This window comes from Podarcis gaigeae, assembly GCF_964106915.1.
Source record: "Podarcis gaigeae genome assembly, chromosome: 17".
NCBI lineage: Eukaryota > Metazoa > Chordata > Lepidosauria > Squamata > Lacertidae > Podarcis > Podarcis gaigeae.
Window position 1 is genome coordinate 12322830 of NC_139694.1, and position 16469 is coordinate 12339298.

The 16469-nt window shown below is 44.5% G+C and overlaps 1 protein-coding gene across 3 annotated transcripts in view; it reads right to left on the reverse strand.

Moving 5' to 3' along the window:
• The window catches only part of PSD3 (pleckstrin and Sec7 domain containing 3), a 157201-nt gene that overhangs the window by 118712 nt on the left and 22020 nt on the right, over positions 1-16469 (reverse strand). For all 3 annotated transcript variants that reach the window (XM_083718576.1, XM_083718577.1, XM_083718578.1), the window contains 2 exons: positions 13478-14504; positions 6094-6456 (listed from right to left, as the gene is read on the reverse strand). In XM_083718576.1, coding sequence (XP_083574702.1) covers positions 6094-6456; positions 13478-14504 — 1390 coding nt within the window. The remainder of the gene's footprint in view (positions 1-6093; positions 6457-13477; positions 14505-16469) is intronic.

Here is a 16469-nt window from a genome sequence, read left to right on the forward strand (position 1 = left end):
GTAGGAATAGGAGGGATATTGAGGAGGAGATACCTTTGCAACTAGAACAGAATAAAGGTGGGAAAGAGACCAACTGGCCCAAGACCATAGGGGCCAGGTTGTGAGCAGAAGGGAGGGTGCATCAAGCAGACCCTGCCTTGATGTTGCCTGGGTTTTGAGCTGCAGCTGTTCCTAAGGTAAAGGTAAAGGTAAAGGTACCCCTGTCCGTACGGGCCAGTCGTGACCGACTCTAGGGTTGCACGCTCATCTCGCTCAAGAGGCCGGGATGCGGCACCGTCCAAAGACACTTCCGGGTCACGTGGCCAGCGTGACGAAGCTGCAACTGGCGAGCCAGCACCAGTGCCGCACACGGAAATAGTAGGAACGCAGCTGTTCCTACTATTCCCTAAAAGAATGGAAGGTGGGTAAAAACACACACGAGCTTGGAGGTCTAGTCACAGAGTGAAGCAACTCAGCAACTGGAGCATATTTCTGAAGGACCCCATGATGCTCTTACAGCTGTGCTCCATGCTTGGGCCTCTGAGCTCATGCATGCAACTGACTTGTTTTTCCCCTCAAGAAACGCAATGGCCCCTGTGAGGAGATAGACAGGGAGGCACACACACACACACACACACGAGCTCTACTTGCTGTTTCCTGGGATTGGGCACCTGAGCTCATTCATGTGCCTGCCTGCGTCCCAAACCACTTCTCTCATTCTCCTTACAGTGGCTGCTGTCTTTCCTGAGGAGAATGAGAGAAACTAGGAAGCAGGTGGGTTGGAGTTAGCAGGAGTAAGAACATTACTTCGCCACTTCGTACTGGTTCCAGATGTGGAAGCCCTGATAAATGGTGGTCAATGGGAGTCAGCCATCAGCACCGTAACAGGACAGGCCACAAAGACATAAACTTTTATCGGATTACTGGCTTCCACAGAGAGCAGGCAGATATTGAGATATTGTGTCTTAAGTTCAGAGAGGCTCCCTCTGACTGAGGCCATTTTCTTCATTTGTTTTGAGGACAACTCTCCTGGCTGAAGGGGGCTTGAAACCCTCTCACCTGTGTTTACCTGAGATAAATTCACATATATCTGAGGACTTAAACGTGTGAGGAACGGTATATCGTTACACAAGAGTAGTAAGGCAACAAAAAGGGAAGTGGTCTCTTTTCTCACACAGCCTGCCCCTAGCATGACCAAAACAGAGAACTCAAGATGGGACTAAGTGGATGTGGCGTGACGTGGCCTGATTTCCAGTAGCTGAAATAATTGAGGCAGGGAACAGGAACAGTCGCCAATGGCAACCGTCGAGTCCTGAGGGAGGAGGGAACGCTACTGTCCTAAGGGCAAAAAATTGCCACGGATCCCTGACTCTGTGCGACCTAACCCTCACTGTCAGGGATCCTTCAGGGGATCGCAGTAAAATTTCGTGTACGGGGCAAACTGTTTCTGCTGGAAGTCTTCATAGTAAAAAGCCCTTCCCTCAACACCAACCTGCCCATCATACTGATAGGTATTTTGCACGCAAGTGTACATGAATGTTGGAAGTCTAGAGTCAAAGTATGCGCTGGCTACTTCAAGCCAGTCTGTGACATTCAGCCCCCGCCATCGCTCACTGCTTCCTAGTCCACACTCTGGCCCCTTAAGATGGCCAGGTCACAAACCCTTCTGTGGCAAAATTCCAATATTCGGGTCGATAAATTCTCCTCAAAGGAAACCTATCCCTACCCCCCAATCTCCAGTTCCTCCCCTTGCTCGTCCACTTCCTTCAAGAAAGCACAAGTTCTCCTACCTCTAACCCCTTATGTGTAATTCTGTCTCAGTCCCACTTACCCTTTGGTTCTGCTGTTCTTCACGTCTCCACCCCAAAAAATAATTTCCTCAGATTTATGCCTTTTCAGGCCACAGCCTACTTTGTTCCACTTCCGTCTTCTACCCGGTCCCTCAGCAGTCTCCCTAGCATTTCACATTCTCTTTCCCCCATAGTATTTAGCTCCTCTTCATCTCAAGTGCCTCGCAGATGTTGTTGCTCCTTTCACATTCAACCGTTCTGGAATTATTATTATTATTATAACATATATTGTATTGGAGTTTTCTAACATGGCAAACAGCAAACCAAAAACGCTTCAAATAAAAGCTAGAAGGGCAGGTACCACAAGAACAGAAACTCAAAAAAGAGATTAAGCACATCAATTCAATCGCAATTAAGAAAAACAGACCTCTGTTATTAGGGGACCACGTTCCACAGAGTTCTGGAGTTATTAAATCTTGCCTTTCCCTTTTTTGTTTGATCATACAGTATTTAATAAAGATATTGGGTTTTTTTGCTGCTGGAGGAGACTCTTGAGAGTCCTATGGACTGCAAGAAGATCAAACCTATCCATTCTTAAGGAAATCATCCCGGAGTGCTCACTGGAGGGACAGATCCTGATGCTGAGACTCCAATACTTTGGCCACCTCATGAGAAGAGAAGACTCCCTGGAAAAGACCCTGATGTTGGGAAAGATGGAGGGCACAAGGAGAAGGGGACGGCAGAGGACGAGATGGTTGGACAGTGTTCTCGAAGCTACCAGCATGGGTTTGACCAAACTGCCGGAGGCAGTGGAAGACAGGAGTGCATGGCATGCTATGGTCCATGGGGTCACGAAGAGTCGGACACAACTAAACGACTAAACAACAATAACATTGGGGTTGTTGTTTTTTCAAAACATCCACACAAAGAGATTTGCATTTAAATACTAGCCCGGTAATCCCTCCTCTGTACCTAACATGGAAACCAAACGGGCTGCTACTAAAGGAGGAAATGTAGCTCTCCAACCCTCTTCTGTCAGCCCCCACCAGGCTGGCAAAACATTACGGAGGCTAATAACTTTTGTGAACTTATAAAACTTGTTTTAGCACTGTTGTGTTTCCCATGTTATCACACTGCATCAATTCTTTGTCTCCTCTTTCCTTGTCCTCAAACCTCATTCTCCACTGATCCCTTCATCTCTCAGTGCATTCCTTACTCTGCACCTTCCTTTCAAATTCTTGCTCTCTTAGTTTCTCTCCTTGGACCTGTTCTCAGTCATAAGCCACCCCATGGGAGGTTTTGATCTCTGCGCATCCAGCAAACTTCCTGTTCCGCTGCATAAACTGGATTGCAAACTGCTTTAAGTAACTGCACAGTGAGCTTAGCTATCACACCTACTCAGCCACAAGCACAGTGCAATATAAAAATAAGTACGTAAAGTCAGTTCCGAGGGTCAGTCTCTTTGTCACACTCTAGTGTGAGCAAGAACAAAACAAAAGGTGGGTTTGCACAGGCCACAAAAAAGCTCAGTTTCCAGCAGGCCCCACTCAGTACTAAGAGCTGCAATCTGTTATGTATTCTGCCTCTCTTCAACCGTGCCTCCCTTGTTGCAGCCCATTTTGTCTCCCATGCAAGTCAGTTGATCCCCAACCTGCCCTGAGCATATAAATGGGGGTTGCTAAGTTGTTGTTGACCGTATCATTTGGAGCCTGAGCTACCTTTGAACCAAGAAGCTGCAAAAACATGCTGTTCTGAATACCATACTGAACTCCTCACAGCAGCTCAAAGGGGACACCTATTGGCTGCTCAGCGTTCTTCCAGGTTTCTTTTTCCTTTTTAAACATTTTTTGCTTCTACTGACAGCATGACTTATCCTAATGAATCAGCACAGGCTGCCACATCGAGCAATTGTTAAAACTCCATTGTCTTGAAGGCCGCTATTCTCCTTTGCCTGTTCTCTGTGCCCTAACATGTAATAATTCTTCTTCTCTCTCCACGTTACAGCAACCATGTGGGAGTCTGCTTGAAAAGCTTCTCAATTCAGAACTCGAATGCAGCTGCACTAAACACGCATGGTGGACGGACAGAGCGAAATGTCTAGCACACATCACAAAGTTGTGTGTCAGTCAAAGCACTGCTATTTAAAGGCGATTTTATTTAGGCCTCTGCTTGCGAAAGGTCTTTTAACATATTCCTCGATTTCTCTTGTGGTCTCAAGGACTTCTTGAAAATGCATCATGGTCTGCAGATCATATTCCCCTGGCTTGTTATGAAGCTTAGGGATCCCAGGTTCAAATGGAAGGAAAGAGCAGGCAAGCACAGCGTACTGCTGAAGCTCATCCACACAGCACTGCCAAAACATGGCTTTATGTGGAAATTCAGCCAATATAGGAGACGCTGACTAATACATTTCTAAAAGGTACACATTACAAGTGCATCAAACTGCAAAATCCTAAGGAACAGAAGAGCATTAAAGGCTTTAATATCCATTGAGTTTGGTTAGTAGGCATAGTATAAATAGCACAAATAAATTAAAAATATAGGTAAACAGAAACAAATGTCCAACTAGCAACTGACAACACAGCCAAGCTTAAAAGCACATTCAGTTGGGGGAAGTGTGAGATATATTTAGCTTATGTTCCAATTTCCAAGTAAATCTGGCTTGCTAACTTCCCCTGGGAAGATTAGTTCAGCCCTAGCTTTCATTCTGTTACAACATGCAGAACCGGGAAGCTGTACTGCCAGCACTCAAGATGCTTAAGCTAAAAGCTTTCACACACACACACACACACACCCCCCGCCGTACTTTTTATTAGGAGATAGGACTGAGTGCCCCATACCTTGAAGCTGTACATCAAAGCACAGAGAAGCCCCACCTATCTGTTAACTTATTTTCCTCCACCACACAGGCTTAATAAGAGAAAGTAAAATGAAATCCAAAAGCCTTTGTTGATAAGACAGTCCAACAGCAAATAGAAAATGCGGAGTTAAGCTTCTTATGACAGCTAGTTCAGCATTTGCTTACACTTCTAGCCTTGGTGGTTCCAAGGCAGATCTTCGAATTTCCTTAAATGAGCTGAAGGCTTATTCTCATAATGAATGAGATTAACAGACTGTCCATGGCAATGGCAACACATACCCACCCAGATATCTGAGCCAGCGTGCGTGCCTTCCATTGTACCAATAATACACTGGGAGAGGCCTACAGCTGACACAATGGCTATAGATTGCCTATCAACTCATCTGCACTAAAGGTTTGTTTATATTGCACCATCACTTTGCACCGAATTTTATAAGGTAACATAAGCAGGGCAGACAGACAGAGAGGTCCCTGCCTAGAGAAGCTTACAATCTAAATTCTAGCTGTCAGCAAGACAGAGAGGAAGAGAAGGCGAACAAGGGGAAACTGTGAGCAAATGCTATTTACAGTTTTAGAAGATTCCTAGTGCTTGAAGTGGCAAGCTTCAGATTACTTTATATCTGGCCCTTTGATAGAATATTTGGCACAGCGTTCCTGTGTCTGTACTACTGCACACCGCTAGGATAGGGAAGGTCATAAGTTTGGATATTTCCCAGCATCAAAATCTCCATGCTTATGGGAAACTAGCAAAGTCATGGAGAGATTAATCCACTTCTTTAAATATTTTGCCACAGGTAGAAGGGATTCACTGAAACTGGGACCAAGGCTTATCCCGTCTACTTTGTATACCAGGCAAAATAGGTTCTTGCTAATAGCACATACAGTATTTAAGTTCCAAGCAGTTGACTGAACATACTGCATGCCCATCCAGGTATTAAAAAGAGCCAATGTCTCCAAGATTTGGTCCTACTGTTAGCTTAACCAAGAACACTGTGCAGATAAAGAGAGGCTCAAAAACAGTCTTCCTCAACCTCGGCCCTCCAAATGTTTTGAGACTACAATTCCCATCATGCCTGACCACTGGTCCTGCTAGCTAGGGATAATAGGAGTTGTAGGCCAAAAACATCTGGAGGGCCGAGGTTGAGGAAGCCTGCTCAAAAACCTCATCCACAGAGAGTGCACGTAAACATGCCTCTATCATTGAGCGGCCTAGCCTTCAGAAAGCAGAACACCCAGCGGCACTGTATGGCTCTGTGCACAGAGCACAAACAGCCACTCAGAGGTCTCTGCAGCATAGAGACTCTTCTCACACTAAGGTCCATTTTACTAGCAACTAATTAAACACACACACTTTTTTGTGATGTGCCACTCAGCTAACACTTTCTTCTACCCGTGAGGATTGAAAAGCTCATCATCAGTGCAAAAGCAACAGCAAATGTAATACGGAAGCCATTTCTTAGTTACCTTTCTAAATGACAAGCTTCTGTGATGTCCGTCTCCTTCACATCTCCTAGTCCATTGGCAATCCCGTCACTGTGGCCTTTTCTTATTGCCCCATCAGGAGTCCTTTCTAAAAATTGAGCGTCTTCTTTGATACGTTGCTGGATCATGGGAGTGAGCGGCATTTCGAAGCTGAAGTAGCTATCCGGCTCAGAATATAAAGTTTCCAGAGACTCTGCGCTATAATATAAAGAGGCATTGTCCAGAATGCTTTCAAACTGGGAGCTGTACACATCTGTTGAGACTTCGGAGTGCGGTTGCCCAAGGACATCTTCCACTCTTCCACTGATGGCTTCGTCGTCGTCGTCCTCTTCCTCCTCCATGAGCCTAGGATTCAAAACCAAAGACAGACTCTTCAGTTTCTGCTTTAAGGTTTTCATGTGGGCACACTCAGATCTTCTGTGGATGTTTCATGTGCACACATACACACATAACTAGCCTTTCCTTTTGATGACCAGGTACCAATGTTTACACGTCTGGTTTCAATTGTGTTAATGAAGAACAGACACCCTTGTCTTTCCCTCTGGCTCCCTCCACCCCCTCCCCACCCGGTCCCTGTACTTGAGTAGAAACAAAAGAGGCTTGCACATTATGATGTGTACTAAGAAAGAACATCAGCTCATTGTGTTCGTAGAAAAGACACACTTTGTGTCCCTACTCCAGATTAGCTTTTGGAGATTCTGAAGCTTCTGGGTCTGTTGCAAACATCGCAGCCAAGTCACAGAACAAAAGCACAGACAATGGCTATTCAGAGAGTTGAAGGTGGCAAAACACAGGCTTCCTTTCCCTAGACATTTCTCCCCATCTGTGTAATAACTTCCATGGGGAGATAAGTGTGATCCTGTTTATTTGTTTTTAAAAGAATCCTAAAACTTTCTAAAACAAAAAAGGACTACATTGTAATAAATGGTTTTATTGTCTGCTATCATTTTAATGGGACGCGGGTGGCGCTGTGGATTAAACCACTGAGCCTATGGCTTGCCGATCAGAAGGTCAGTGGTTCGAATCCCCACGACGGGGTGAGCTCCCATTGCTCAGTCCCTGCTCCTGTCAACCTAGCAGTTCGAAAGCACGTCAAAGTGCAAGTAGATAAATAGGTACCGCTCCAGCGGGAAGGTAAACGGCGTTTCCGTGCGCTGCTCTGGTTCACCAGAAGCGGCTTAGTCATGCTGGCCACATGACCCGGAAGTTGTACGCCAGATCCCTCAGCCAATAAAGTGAGATGAGCACCGCAACCCCGGAATCGGCCACGACTGGACCTAACAGGGGTACCTTTACCTTACTATTATTTTAATATTGCTTGTTTCTTATTTTATAATTTTAATATGTTGTAACATTATCATGGTGCAGGATTCTTTTTAACAATAAAAAATCTATAAAATAAAATAAAATAATTAACCCGCAGGCTTGGCTTTGCTCAGTTGGTAGAGCATCAGACTCTTAATCTCAGGGACATGGGTTCGAGCAAAAGATTCCTGCATTATAAGGGGTTGGACTAAATGACCCTCACGGTCCCTTCCAGTTCTATGATTCTGTGATGTTGAAGTTCTATATAACCTATGGATGGAGACAAGAGTGGGATGGGTGTGAATACCACAAGCAATGATGCCTCTAGCATGCAGGGTTTGAGCACAGTGCTAAAGTGGTTTGTTTGCATGCGAGTTCAAAAGTTCTGCCATACTGGCCTGAATATAAGCCTCACTTTTCCCCCAAAATCTGACCGTGAAAAGTTAAAGTGTGGCTGATATTCACGACCTTACGGTATGCAGCCAGGAGCGCGCAGCAAACAGCGCCAGGAATAGAGTGGCTTATATTCGGGTATGTTTTCTTTTTTTCTTCCCGCCCCCCTCCAATTTTGAAGGTACGGCTTATATCTGGGCACAGCTTATATTCGGGCCAATACGGTATTTAGGAAGAGATGAACAAATGGGAAGCAAAGAACGATTGTGCTTGCTGATATCTCCATCTGCTATATATTTGGGAAATTTTTGTTTGTTTGTTCACCATGCATTTGGACACTTTTTAAGATATCGGAACTCAATTTTACAAGTTGGTTCCTGAGATCAAGAAGCAGATTTCTAGCTAAGTCTAGATACAACTGAATGCCATTTTGAATCAAATGACTTTGTAAATCCTTCCAAAACTGCATTGATTTTAACCACCAATTTGAAAACTGCACTGTATTCCTCAGCAATGCTGGGTACAACAAGGCTGCTCATATCAAAATAACTGTCACATTCAAAGTCAATCTGAAAGCGGCAAAGATTATAACTGACGTTCTACATAACGCCAGACCAGCTTCCTTCTAACCCAATTCTTGTATTGTTCCATTAAGATGAGAGAAAAGAGGAATCCTGTTTGATGAAAACCATAAATACCTGTTAGTAAACCAAGCAATTTGGTCAAATGACTATGGCTCAGGATGGGGTGGGGTAGCAGAATAGTAAGAATATTTAGATAATCCTTCAAAATCTGCTTTTGGCACTGGATTTTGCTTTAGAAACCCATAATCCACTAGCTTTCAGAGCCTTAATATCTCTGACTATAACAGCACTAGGCCCCAACACAGAAGCATTGAACTCCTGGTCTTATAGAGACGAACTGCACATGACATTAGGCACATAATTCCATTTGCTTGGGATGTATATATGGAAGGCGGGGCTGTTTCACATTGAAACTGTTAAGTTGTGGGTGAACATATCAGACGACACAGCGATTCTTCAAACAGCTCTTGTTTATTCACAGGCCAGAACAGAACTGAAGGGTTCAGTCAGCCTGCTTATATAGAGCTCCAGTACAACGTAACTGTAACAATTTTCTAAAACTATCCAATCACTGAACGTCACTTTCGATCCCTTATTTGCATAATTATCTACAGTATCCCCCTGCTGGCCCAGGGTGAGAACTTCAGTACATAACAGAAACCTTAGCATGGGAAGCAGTGGGGCTTTGACCCTTTGCATCCCGCCTGATCAGAACTGGTCTCTTGCACCTGTCATTTGTATTGTCAAAAAAGGTCCCATTGGTTTCACTGATTAATGAATGTCACATGTAGTTTGACCTGTAAGAATGGTAAAAACAGCAGGAGCGGGACAGGGGAGAATATTTATTTTTTCCTCTCCTCTGCTATGGACAGTCCCCCACTCTTCCTTCACAACGTTTATTAATGGTTAAGGGTTGCATGGTTTAAGTGGGTTAAAGGTAGATAATGCAAACCAGTGTTCTTTTTTTAGCTATGATGGAAATCCTGGTTAAGAGGGGACCTAACTGTGGTCAACATGGATGCCAGTGTAACATTTTACCACACTTCAGACCAGCAGGAGAAGAGAAGGGGGGATTCATTGTCTTCATGTAACTGAGTCAGGATCATTCTGTCTGTACCAGCCCAGGGGTCAGGAAACTTTTTCAGCAGGGGGCCGGTCCACTGTCCCTCAGACCTTGTGGGGGGCTGGACTATATTTGGGGGGGGGGAATAATGAACAAACTCCTATGCCCCACAAATAACCCAGAGATGCATTTTAAATAAAAGGACACATTCTACTCATGTAAAAACATGCTGATTCCCGGACTGTCCACGGGCCAAATTTAGAAGGCGATTGGGCCAGATACGGCCCCCGGGCCTTAGTCTGCCTAACCATGCAATAAGGCGTTCTAGTGATTCTATATAAATTCTGTCCTTTCATGAATAAATTTAATTTTAAGAACTACTCTTGTGAGGAACTGCATCTGGCCCAGGTGATTACCTTTTCAGATAAAGGACTAGCCACACACTGTTGAGAGGCATGGAGCCAACCAAATAATATTTGATATAGCAGCTGTCATTTGATCCAGGAGGTTAGTTGTTCAAACAGTTTAAACTAAGTGCTACCCACAGGAAAGAACAGTGATATAGTTTTGAGTCCCTCACTTGAAGTTTTATAAATCATTTAATGAGTCAACACACATAGAAGTTATTAACAGTGCAGTATTGAAACTAGTAAGATTTTGGAACGCAGAAATAAAGAAAATTAGAAAGCCATCAAATCTAGCCACTTTAATTAAATTATATAATTTGGTATTTGAATGATTGGTATTAATAATTGCATTATAAATTGGCATTGTTATAATGAGGCTGCTATTGGAATGTAATTGGAAACTAATAAAAAAAAATCTGCAAAAAATAATAATAAAGTAAAATAAACTTGATTATATTCTGCTTCTAAGGGTTAGTAACACATATTACTCATTCCTCCATCATGTTTATACAGTTAATTTGCTTGCTTACGGTATAGATGAGGACAGAATGCAAGCTACGACTAAAGAAGTTGCCTACTGCTGCTGGATAGTTTACAGTGTTAAAGGAAACTGAAACCAAGCTGCAGCAGCAAACTGGTTTTGCCTCTGGACTAGGAGCGGCTAAAGTGAGCTGTTCTAAAAAAGCAAAATAGGTTCATAGAAGGAGAACCCCCTAATGTGCCTGTGAAATAAAGGTACAACAGAGATTTGCCCTTCTCCCCTCAAATTCCAAACCATAGCAAGGCTGGGACAGAGGAAGTCCAGGAATATAGTGGTGATGGGAGCAACAGCAACAGGATCTGGGAGGTGCCAGTGTTGCAGGGGGTTGCCTCGTTCAGTGCTCATCAAGCCTGCAAGTCCAGTTGTTGTCAGACTACGAATCCAGCTACCTTAGCCAATCACCAAGCTGAAGCTGAGCAGTCGCCTCGTGAAGGGCATTCTCAATAGTGGCAGCCCGAATCTCGAACGCTGCCCCTCTCTGGTGTGAGTGGCACCAAAACGGATGGAGCTGTGATGCTCTGCAGCCAAACATTTTGACTCCAGTGGTGCCTCTCATTTGGCAAGTGCAGTTGTGTTGTGAATGTAAAACCAGACAATAGACTAAGCTGCATTTAAATGAAATATTGTTTCATGGTATCATTTGTAATGTTGTTTGCCTCTCTGGGGTTAATGAAGGGTGAGGTATGAATGATTTAAATAAGGTAATAGTGCTCAGTTCCTATCCAAAGCTCTGTGCGTGGTAGGGGAGAGCCCACAAGCGCAATGGGACTCACTCAAACTCCTCTTGGCATATTTACACACCAGGTGGCAAGCAAACAGAGGCAATCAATGCTGTCAAGATGCCAGCCAAGTGGTCTCTGCCAACTACAGATATGTCTCAGGACAAAGATACTGAGAGGTGTCTCAGTTTCACCTATTTCCCTTCCCACACATTCAGCAGTGGCTATTCCAACGCTTCATCTACTCATGAGATGAGAGAGCCAGTGTGGTGTAGTGGTTAAGAGTGGTAGTCTCGTAATCTGGTGAACCGGGTTCGCGCCTCCGCTCCTCCACATGCAGCTGCTGGGTGACCTTGGGCAAGTCACACTTCTTTGAAGTTTCTCAGCCCCACTCACCTCACAGAGTGTTTGTTGTGGGGGAGGAAGGGAAAGGAGAATGTTAGCTGCTTTGAGACTCCTTCGGGTAGTGATAAAGCGGGATATCAAATCCAAACTCCTCATAACCCAGTTTCTCCACACACACCCAGTCTGCACATAGACCCTACTTCCCCTTCTGCTGGTCATAAAACCAAGGTGATGGGGAGGGGAGTGTCTCCCCCCTCTTCACCCCCCACGTTCCTACAAAACTCTCATTCTCATTCATAGCTTGCCTGCAGTCAGGAAGCCAGGCTGAACATTCTGACCAGCTTTGAAATAACCTGAATAATCAAAAGGGAGTGACGCCAGATGCATTCATTTAGCATTTCAAAAAGCAGCTTGTGACTGGCCTTGAACCAGAATTTGTTTGCTGCTTGCTGGTAGAGCTTTCCTGTTGCTATGATAGAAGCATCCAAAGAAATGAAAGGCGGTGGTGAGGGGGGGCGCAGAGTTTCACAGCCGAAGTGTTCAGAAAAAAATATCTGCAAGATCTGTTAACCTTTTTTTTAAAAAATGCACAAACCATTCTAGTGCAGTTAATACATGACAGAGAGACATGCTGTTGTTTTGAGGCAGTTGTTTGTAAAATGTTGGGTTAAATAAGGAACATTCAGGTATTGGAATAAGGGGAGAGAGTTTCGTGCTGTTCCCATTGCTAAACACACAGTTTGAAGATTAACTATGTGGTTGTAGTTGAAAATAAATAATGGGCAAAAATATTCATTTGTATGGCAGCAGGTCACCGTAATGCTTAAGTCCCCTCCTAGCTAGTTACCATAGCTTCAGGAATGCTTCAGCCAAAGCAAGCCTCTTCTACAGAGAAACTTAGTTCAGGGTTCTTTGCCCACTGAATATTTCTTTGGCAAACACCTGAGACGTAGTTGTAGCACAAAGACCGGGAACCTCTCTCCCTCTAGAGACTCAGCAAGCTGAATGGTTTTAGGCAGCTTGATAAACAGTTCTTAATTCTCCTAAACCTACAGCCCTTAGCCACTGAAGAAACAAGAGATTTCCTGGTCACCCACAGTTATTGTGTTCTTTGGTGTTATTTGTTTTAGTTATTTATTCAGCAGTATTGACTGCAAAACAAAACAAAAATTAAGCAGTTTACAAAAATTTAAATTAAATCACTAAAATACTCAGTTAAAACAAGTATTTTAAAGCATTCAAAGGATGATTAAAGCAAACAGCAGTGAAAAAGAGGTAAGACCAGTGCTATTTTTCTAGAAAAAGAGGTGTTGGAACTCACCACGAACACCTCCCTTGTTCTCTTATAATAGCAATGGTGCCCACCTGAGAGGTGCTGGGACTGAGCTCCATCAAATTGTGGCTGAAAAAAGCCCTGGATAAAACACATCTGAATAGGGTTGCCTGAACAAAAAATGTTTTAAGACCAAACTTTGAGAAAACTGCTTAGGATAAGGTTTTCTGGCGGTTGCTTTTATTGCCGCAGGGGGACGGGGTGTTATGGGTGTTTTGTATCATGCCCTGCCTTACGCACAACAGTATACACTGTTTGTATTGATCAATACAATCCTTGTGTTGAACAACAGGATACCATCCCAAGAACATTATGAAGCCAATACAGTCATACCTTGGATCCCGAATGCCTTGTGACTTGAACGTTTTGACTCCTGAATGCCGCAAACCTGAAGTGAGTGTTCTGGTTTGTGAATGTTCTTTGAAAGCCAAACGTCCAACACGGCTTCCGATTGAGTGCAGGAAGCTCCTGCAGCCAATTGGAAGTCGCGCCTTGGTTGTTAAACATTTTCCAAAGTCAAACGGACTTCCGGAATGGATTCCGTTCAATAACCAAGGTACGACTGTATCTAACATCTTGCCTAGTAGCACTTTTAAGTATGGACTGTGTTCCCTCCCAAATCTGTAGAGACAGAGTAAGAGACTTTCTCATTCTCTCATTCTTTTTTCTTTTTTACCTGTCCTTGTCCGACATAGATTTCCTCTCCAGTGCCCAGTTCTTCTTTTCCTCTACTATGAAGACTTCATCCTCTCCACCTTCGGCCAGCGAAGTTAAAGGCCTGAAGTTTTCCCAGGATACATTCCAGGAGCGTTCCGGCAAACAGTCCAATTCTGATGAGACTGCAGGTGGTGTGTGGTGTTTTGAGAATCTTCTTTTTACACTATCCGTGTCAGAGAGTCCGGTTTCCTTCTGCTCCTCTGCTTTTTGGATCCAAAGGATTTCTACCCCTTGAAATTCCACGTGTTTGCTCACAGCCGCCTCTTTGGATATCCTCCTCTCGGGCGCTCTTTCTTCCTTGTCTGAATCAAACACAGAAAACTCCCGCTCAAAGTCTGCCCAGGCACCGCCAAGGACTCCTGAAGCACCCACCTTTCTGTCCTCTGGCTGGGCCAGAGCTTTATGGCAACTGGTTTCACATATTTTGTGGGCCTCCTCAGTTGCATCGCCAGCAGTTCGTAAGGTCTCGGGCTGTATTTCCACAGTTAAGACCATAGAGTCTTCTTCTGCGATCCAATACAATTTTCTCTCCGCTGTTGCTTCAGATGGAAGAGGCATTTCTGGAGGTTTTTCTTGGCCTGCAAGAACCATCTCCCTGGCTGCCTCCTCAGCCCCACTGCCAGCTTTCCTCTCTTTTTCCATTTGCATCTCCGAAGCGAAAGCATCGTTTTCCCTGTCAAGTGCCTTTTCAGATTCTAAATCTTGGGAGGTTTCTATAGTCTCACTCGGCCTGCCAAACTGTTCTGACACTTCTTCCTCTTGGGGAGCCATTTGTAACCCCTCAGAGAAAAACTCTACCTTATCACTAGGTCTGCCGTTCTCAGAAGGCAGCTGGTCACATGGTTGCCCTTCAGAAACACACACTAGTTCGTCTTCGTGAACCTCAGAGGGAATTTCCGAAGTTTTGGCACCTTCCTCCACAGCCCCATATTCCGGGAATTCGTTGTTGATGTTGTGTGGAAGGAGAGTGCTACCTCCATGGCTGCCTGCAAAAAAAACAAGCAGAATAAGAAGGACTTAATTCCAGCACTGATATTTTGTCTGCATTCCTATTACATGGAAACAGTGTTCCATTTCGGTCCCTCATGCATGATGTCATTTCTCATTCAGTCTTATTACTGGGCTTGCTTTTAATACAGCTTTGGGGTTTGGGGCAGCATTGTATTTTGGAAGGCCAGGCTTCCAAGTTTTAAAAGTTCCAAGCAGTCTGCCATCACCTCTTTCTGGGGAGCTGCAGTTCTGAGAGAGGGGCTAGGAATTGCCTGACAAAGAATTCTCTTCACCAGCTGAAAGAGCCAGACACTTCAAAGGAAGCCGTTCAAGCTAAACTGGCTCAATAAATCCACTCACCTGCTTGCCAGCATCATGCACACCTGCACCACACAAAGATCCCCCTTCTGTACCACTGGTGCTTCTTAAAAACACCCAGCCACACCTACCACCTCACACTTTGCTCCTTCCCTGCTCCTGTTGATGACACGCTGGGGAGGAAACAAGTCGCAGTTTGTATTGTCACTACATAAGAACCAGACAGGTGCTTTATTTCCGCTGGGAAAAACCACGTGCAGAAGGCCATGAACAACCTTTGACTTCCACTCCTGGCTGTTTGCAGAGAAACAAACCACAAGGCTGGGTTCCCATAATGACAAGCCTCCCTTCTTTCCTTCCCTGTGCAGCATCAGCAGGAGTGGGAGAGCAAAACTGCAGGGGCTTTTAAGCAGTGTGCCCCAAAATACTAAGTGTTTACTTTAAACCAGGACTGACCTGCTGCTGCTGCTGCTGCTGCCCAGGACTGACCTGCTGGGAGCCTGAAGGGCCCGGCCCTGCTTCTCTCCACCTGGCTTGGGGCAGGGCCTGACAGGCACCATAAAGGACTGCTGACGCTGCTGCTAGGCAGAGAGGGCTCCATTTTTGTTTGTTTTGTTTTTAAATTGCTTTTATTTTTTATCTATGTCATTTTAAATTGTGATTGATATTAATGCTGTATTCTTAAGGTAAAGGTAAAGGGACCCCTGACTATTAGGTCCAGTTGTGACCGACTCTGGGGTTGCGGCGCTCATCTCGCTTTATTGGCCGAGGGAGCCGGCGTACAGCTTCTGGGTCATGTGGCCAGTATGATTAAGCCGCTTCTGACGAAACCAGAGCAGCGCACAGAAACGGCGTTTACCTTCCCGCCAGAGTGGTACCTATTTATCTACTTGCACTCTGACGTGCTTTCAAACTGTTAGGTTGGCAGGAGCAGAGACTGAGCAACGGGAGCTCACCCCATCGCGGGGATTCGAACCGCCGACCTTCTGATCGGCAAGTCCTAGGCTCTGTGGTTGAACCCACAGCGCCACTCGCATCTAAAACTCTCTGTTTTAGATTTTATTATTTATGTGGAAATTGTTTTCCATTTGGTTGTGTACTTTTCGATGTGTTTTATTTATTGTTTATGACTTTTGTTATGTTGGCAATTATGTAAATCTTGTCATGTTGTGAGCCGCCTTGAGCACTGTTTTAATTATGGAAAGGCGGCATACAAATAAAATGATGAATGAATGAATGAATGAACCATTGTTTAGGGTGGTATGTGAACCACGCTACTTAATGTTACTTGTTTTTGTTTTGGGTGTGGTTGGGGTTGTATTATGTGCCATAAATGTTAGAAGACATAGTTATCCCCAATGCTGCTTAGGATAGTAGGTTTACCTTTTTTTTCCCTTCCAGATGGCTGAAAACTGAACTACTTAGCAAGCCAACAAGGCAGATCTCCCAAAGGAGATCAGCACTCAGTAGCACACATTGTTCAGATTCAATAATGGCTTCGATTGTTTATAAACAGAAGCCGCAGAGTCCTTCTCCTGAGTAGCAAGTTTAAAGGATGCTTTCTTGATCGGCAAAGTACCAAAGCATTGCTCAAAGGACAGAAAACTGCTATTCAGTTTCTAGATTGCTCGGCATCCTCTTTA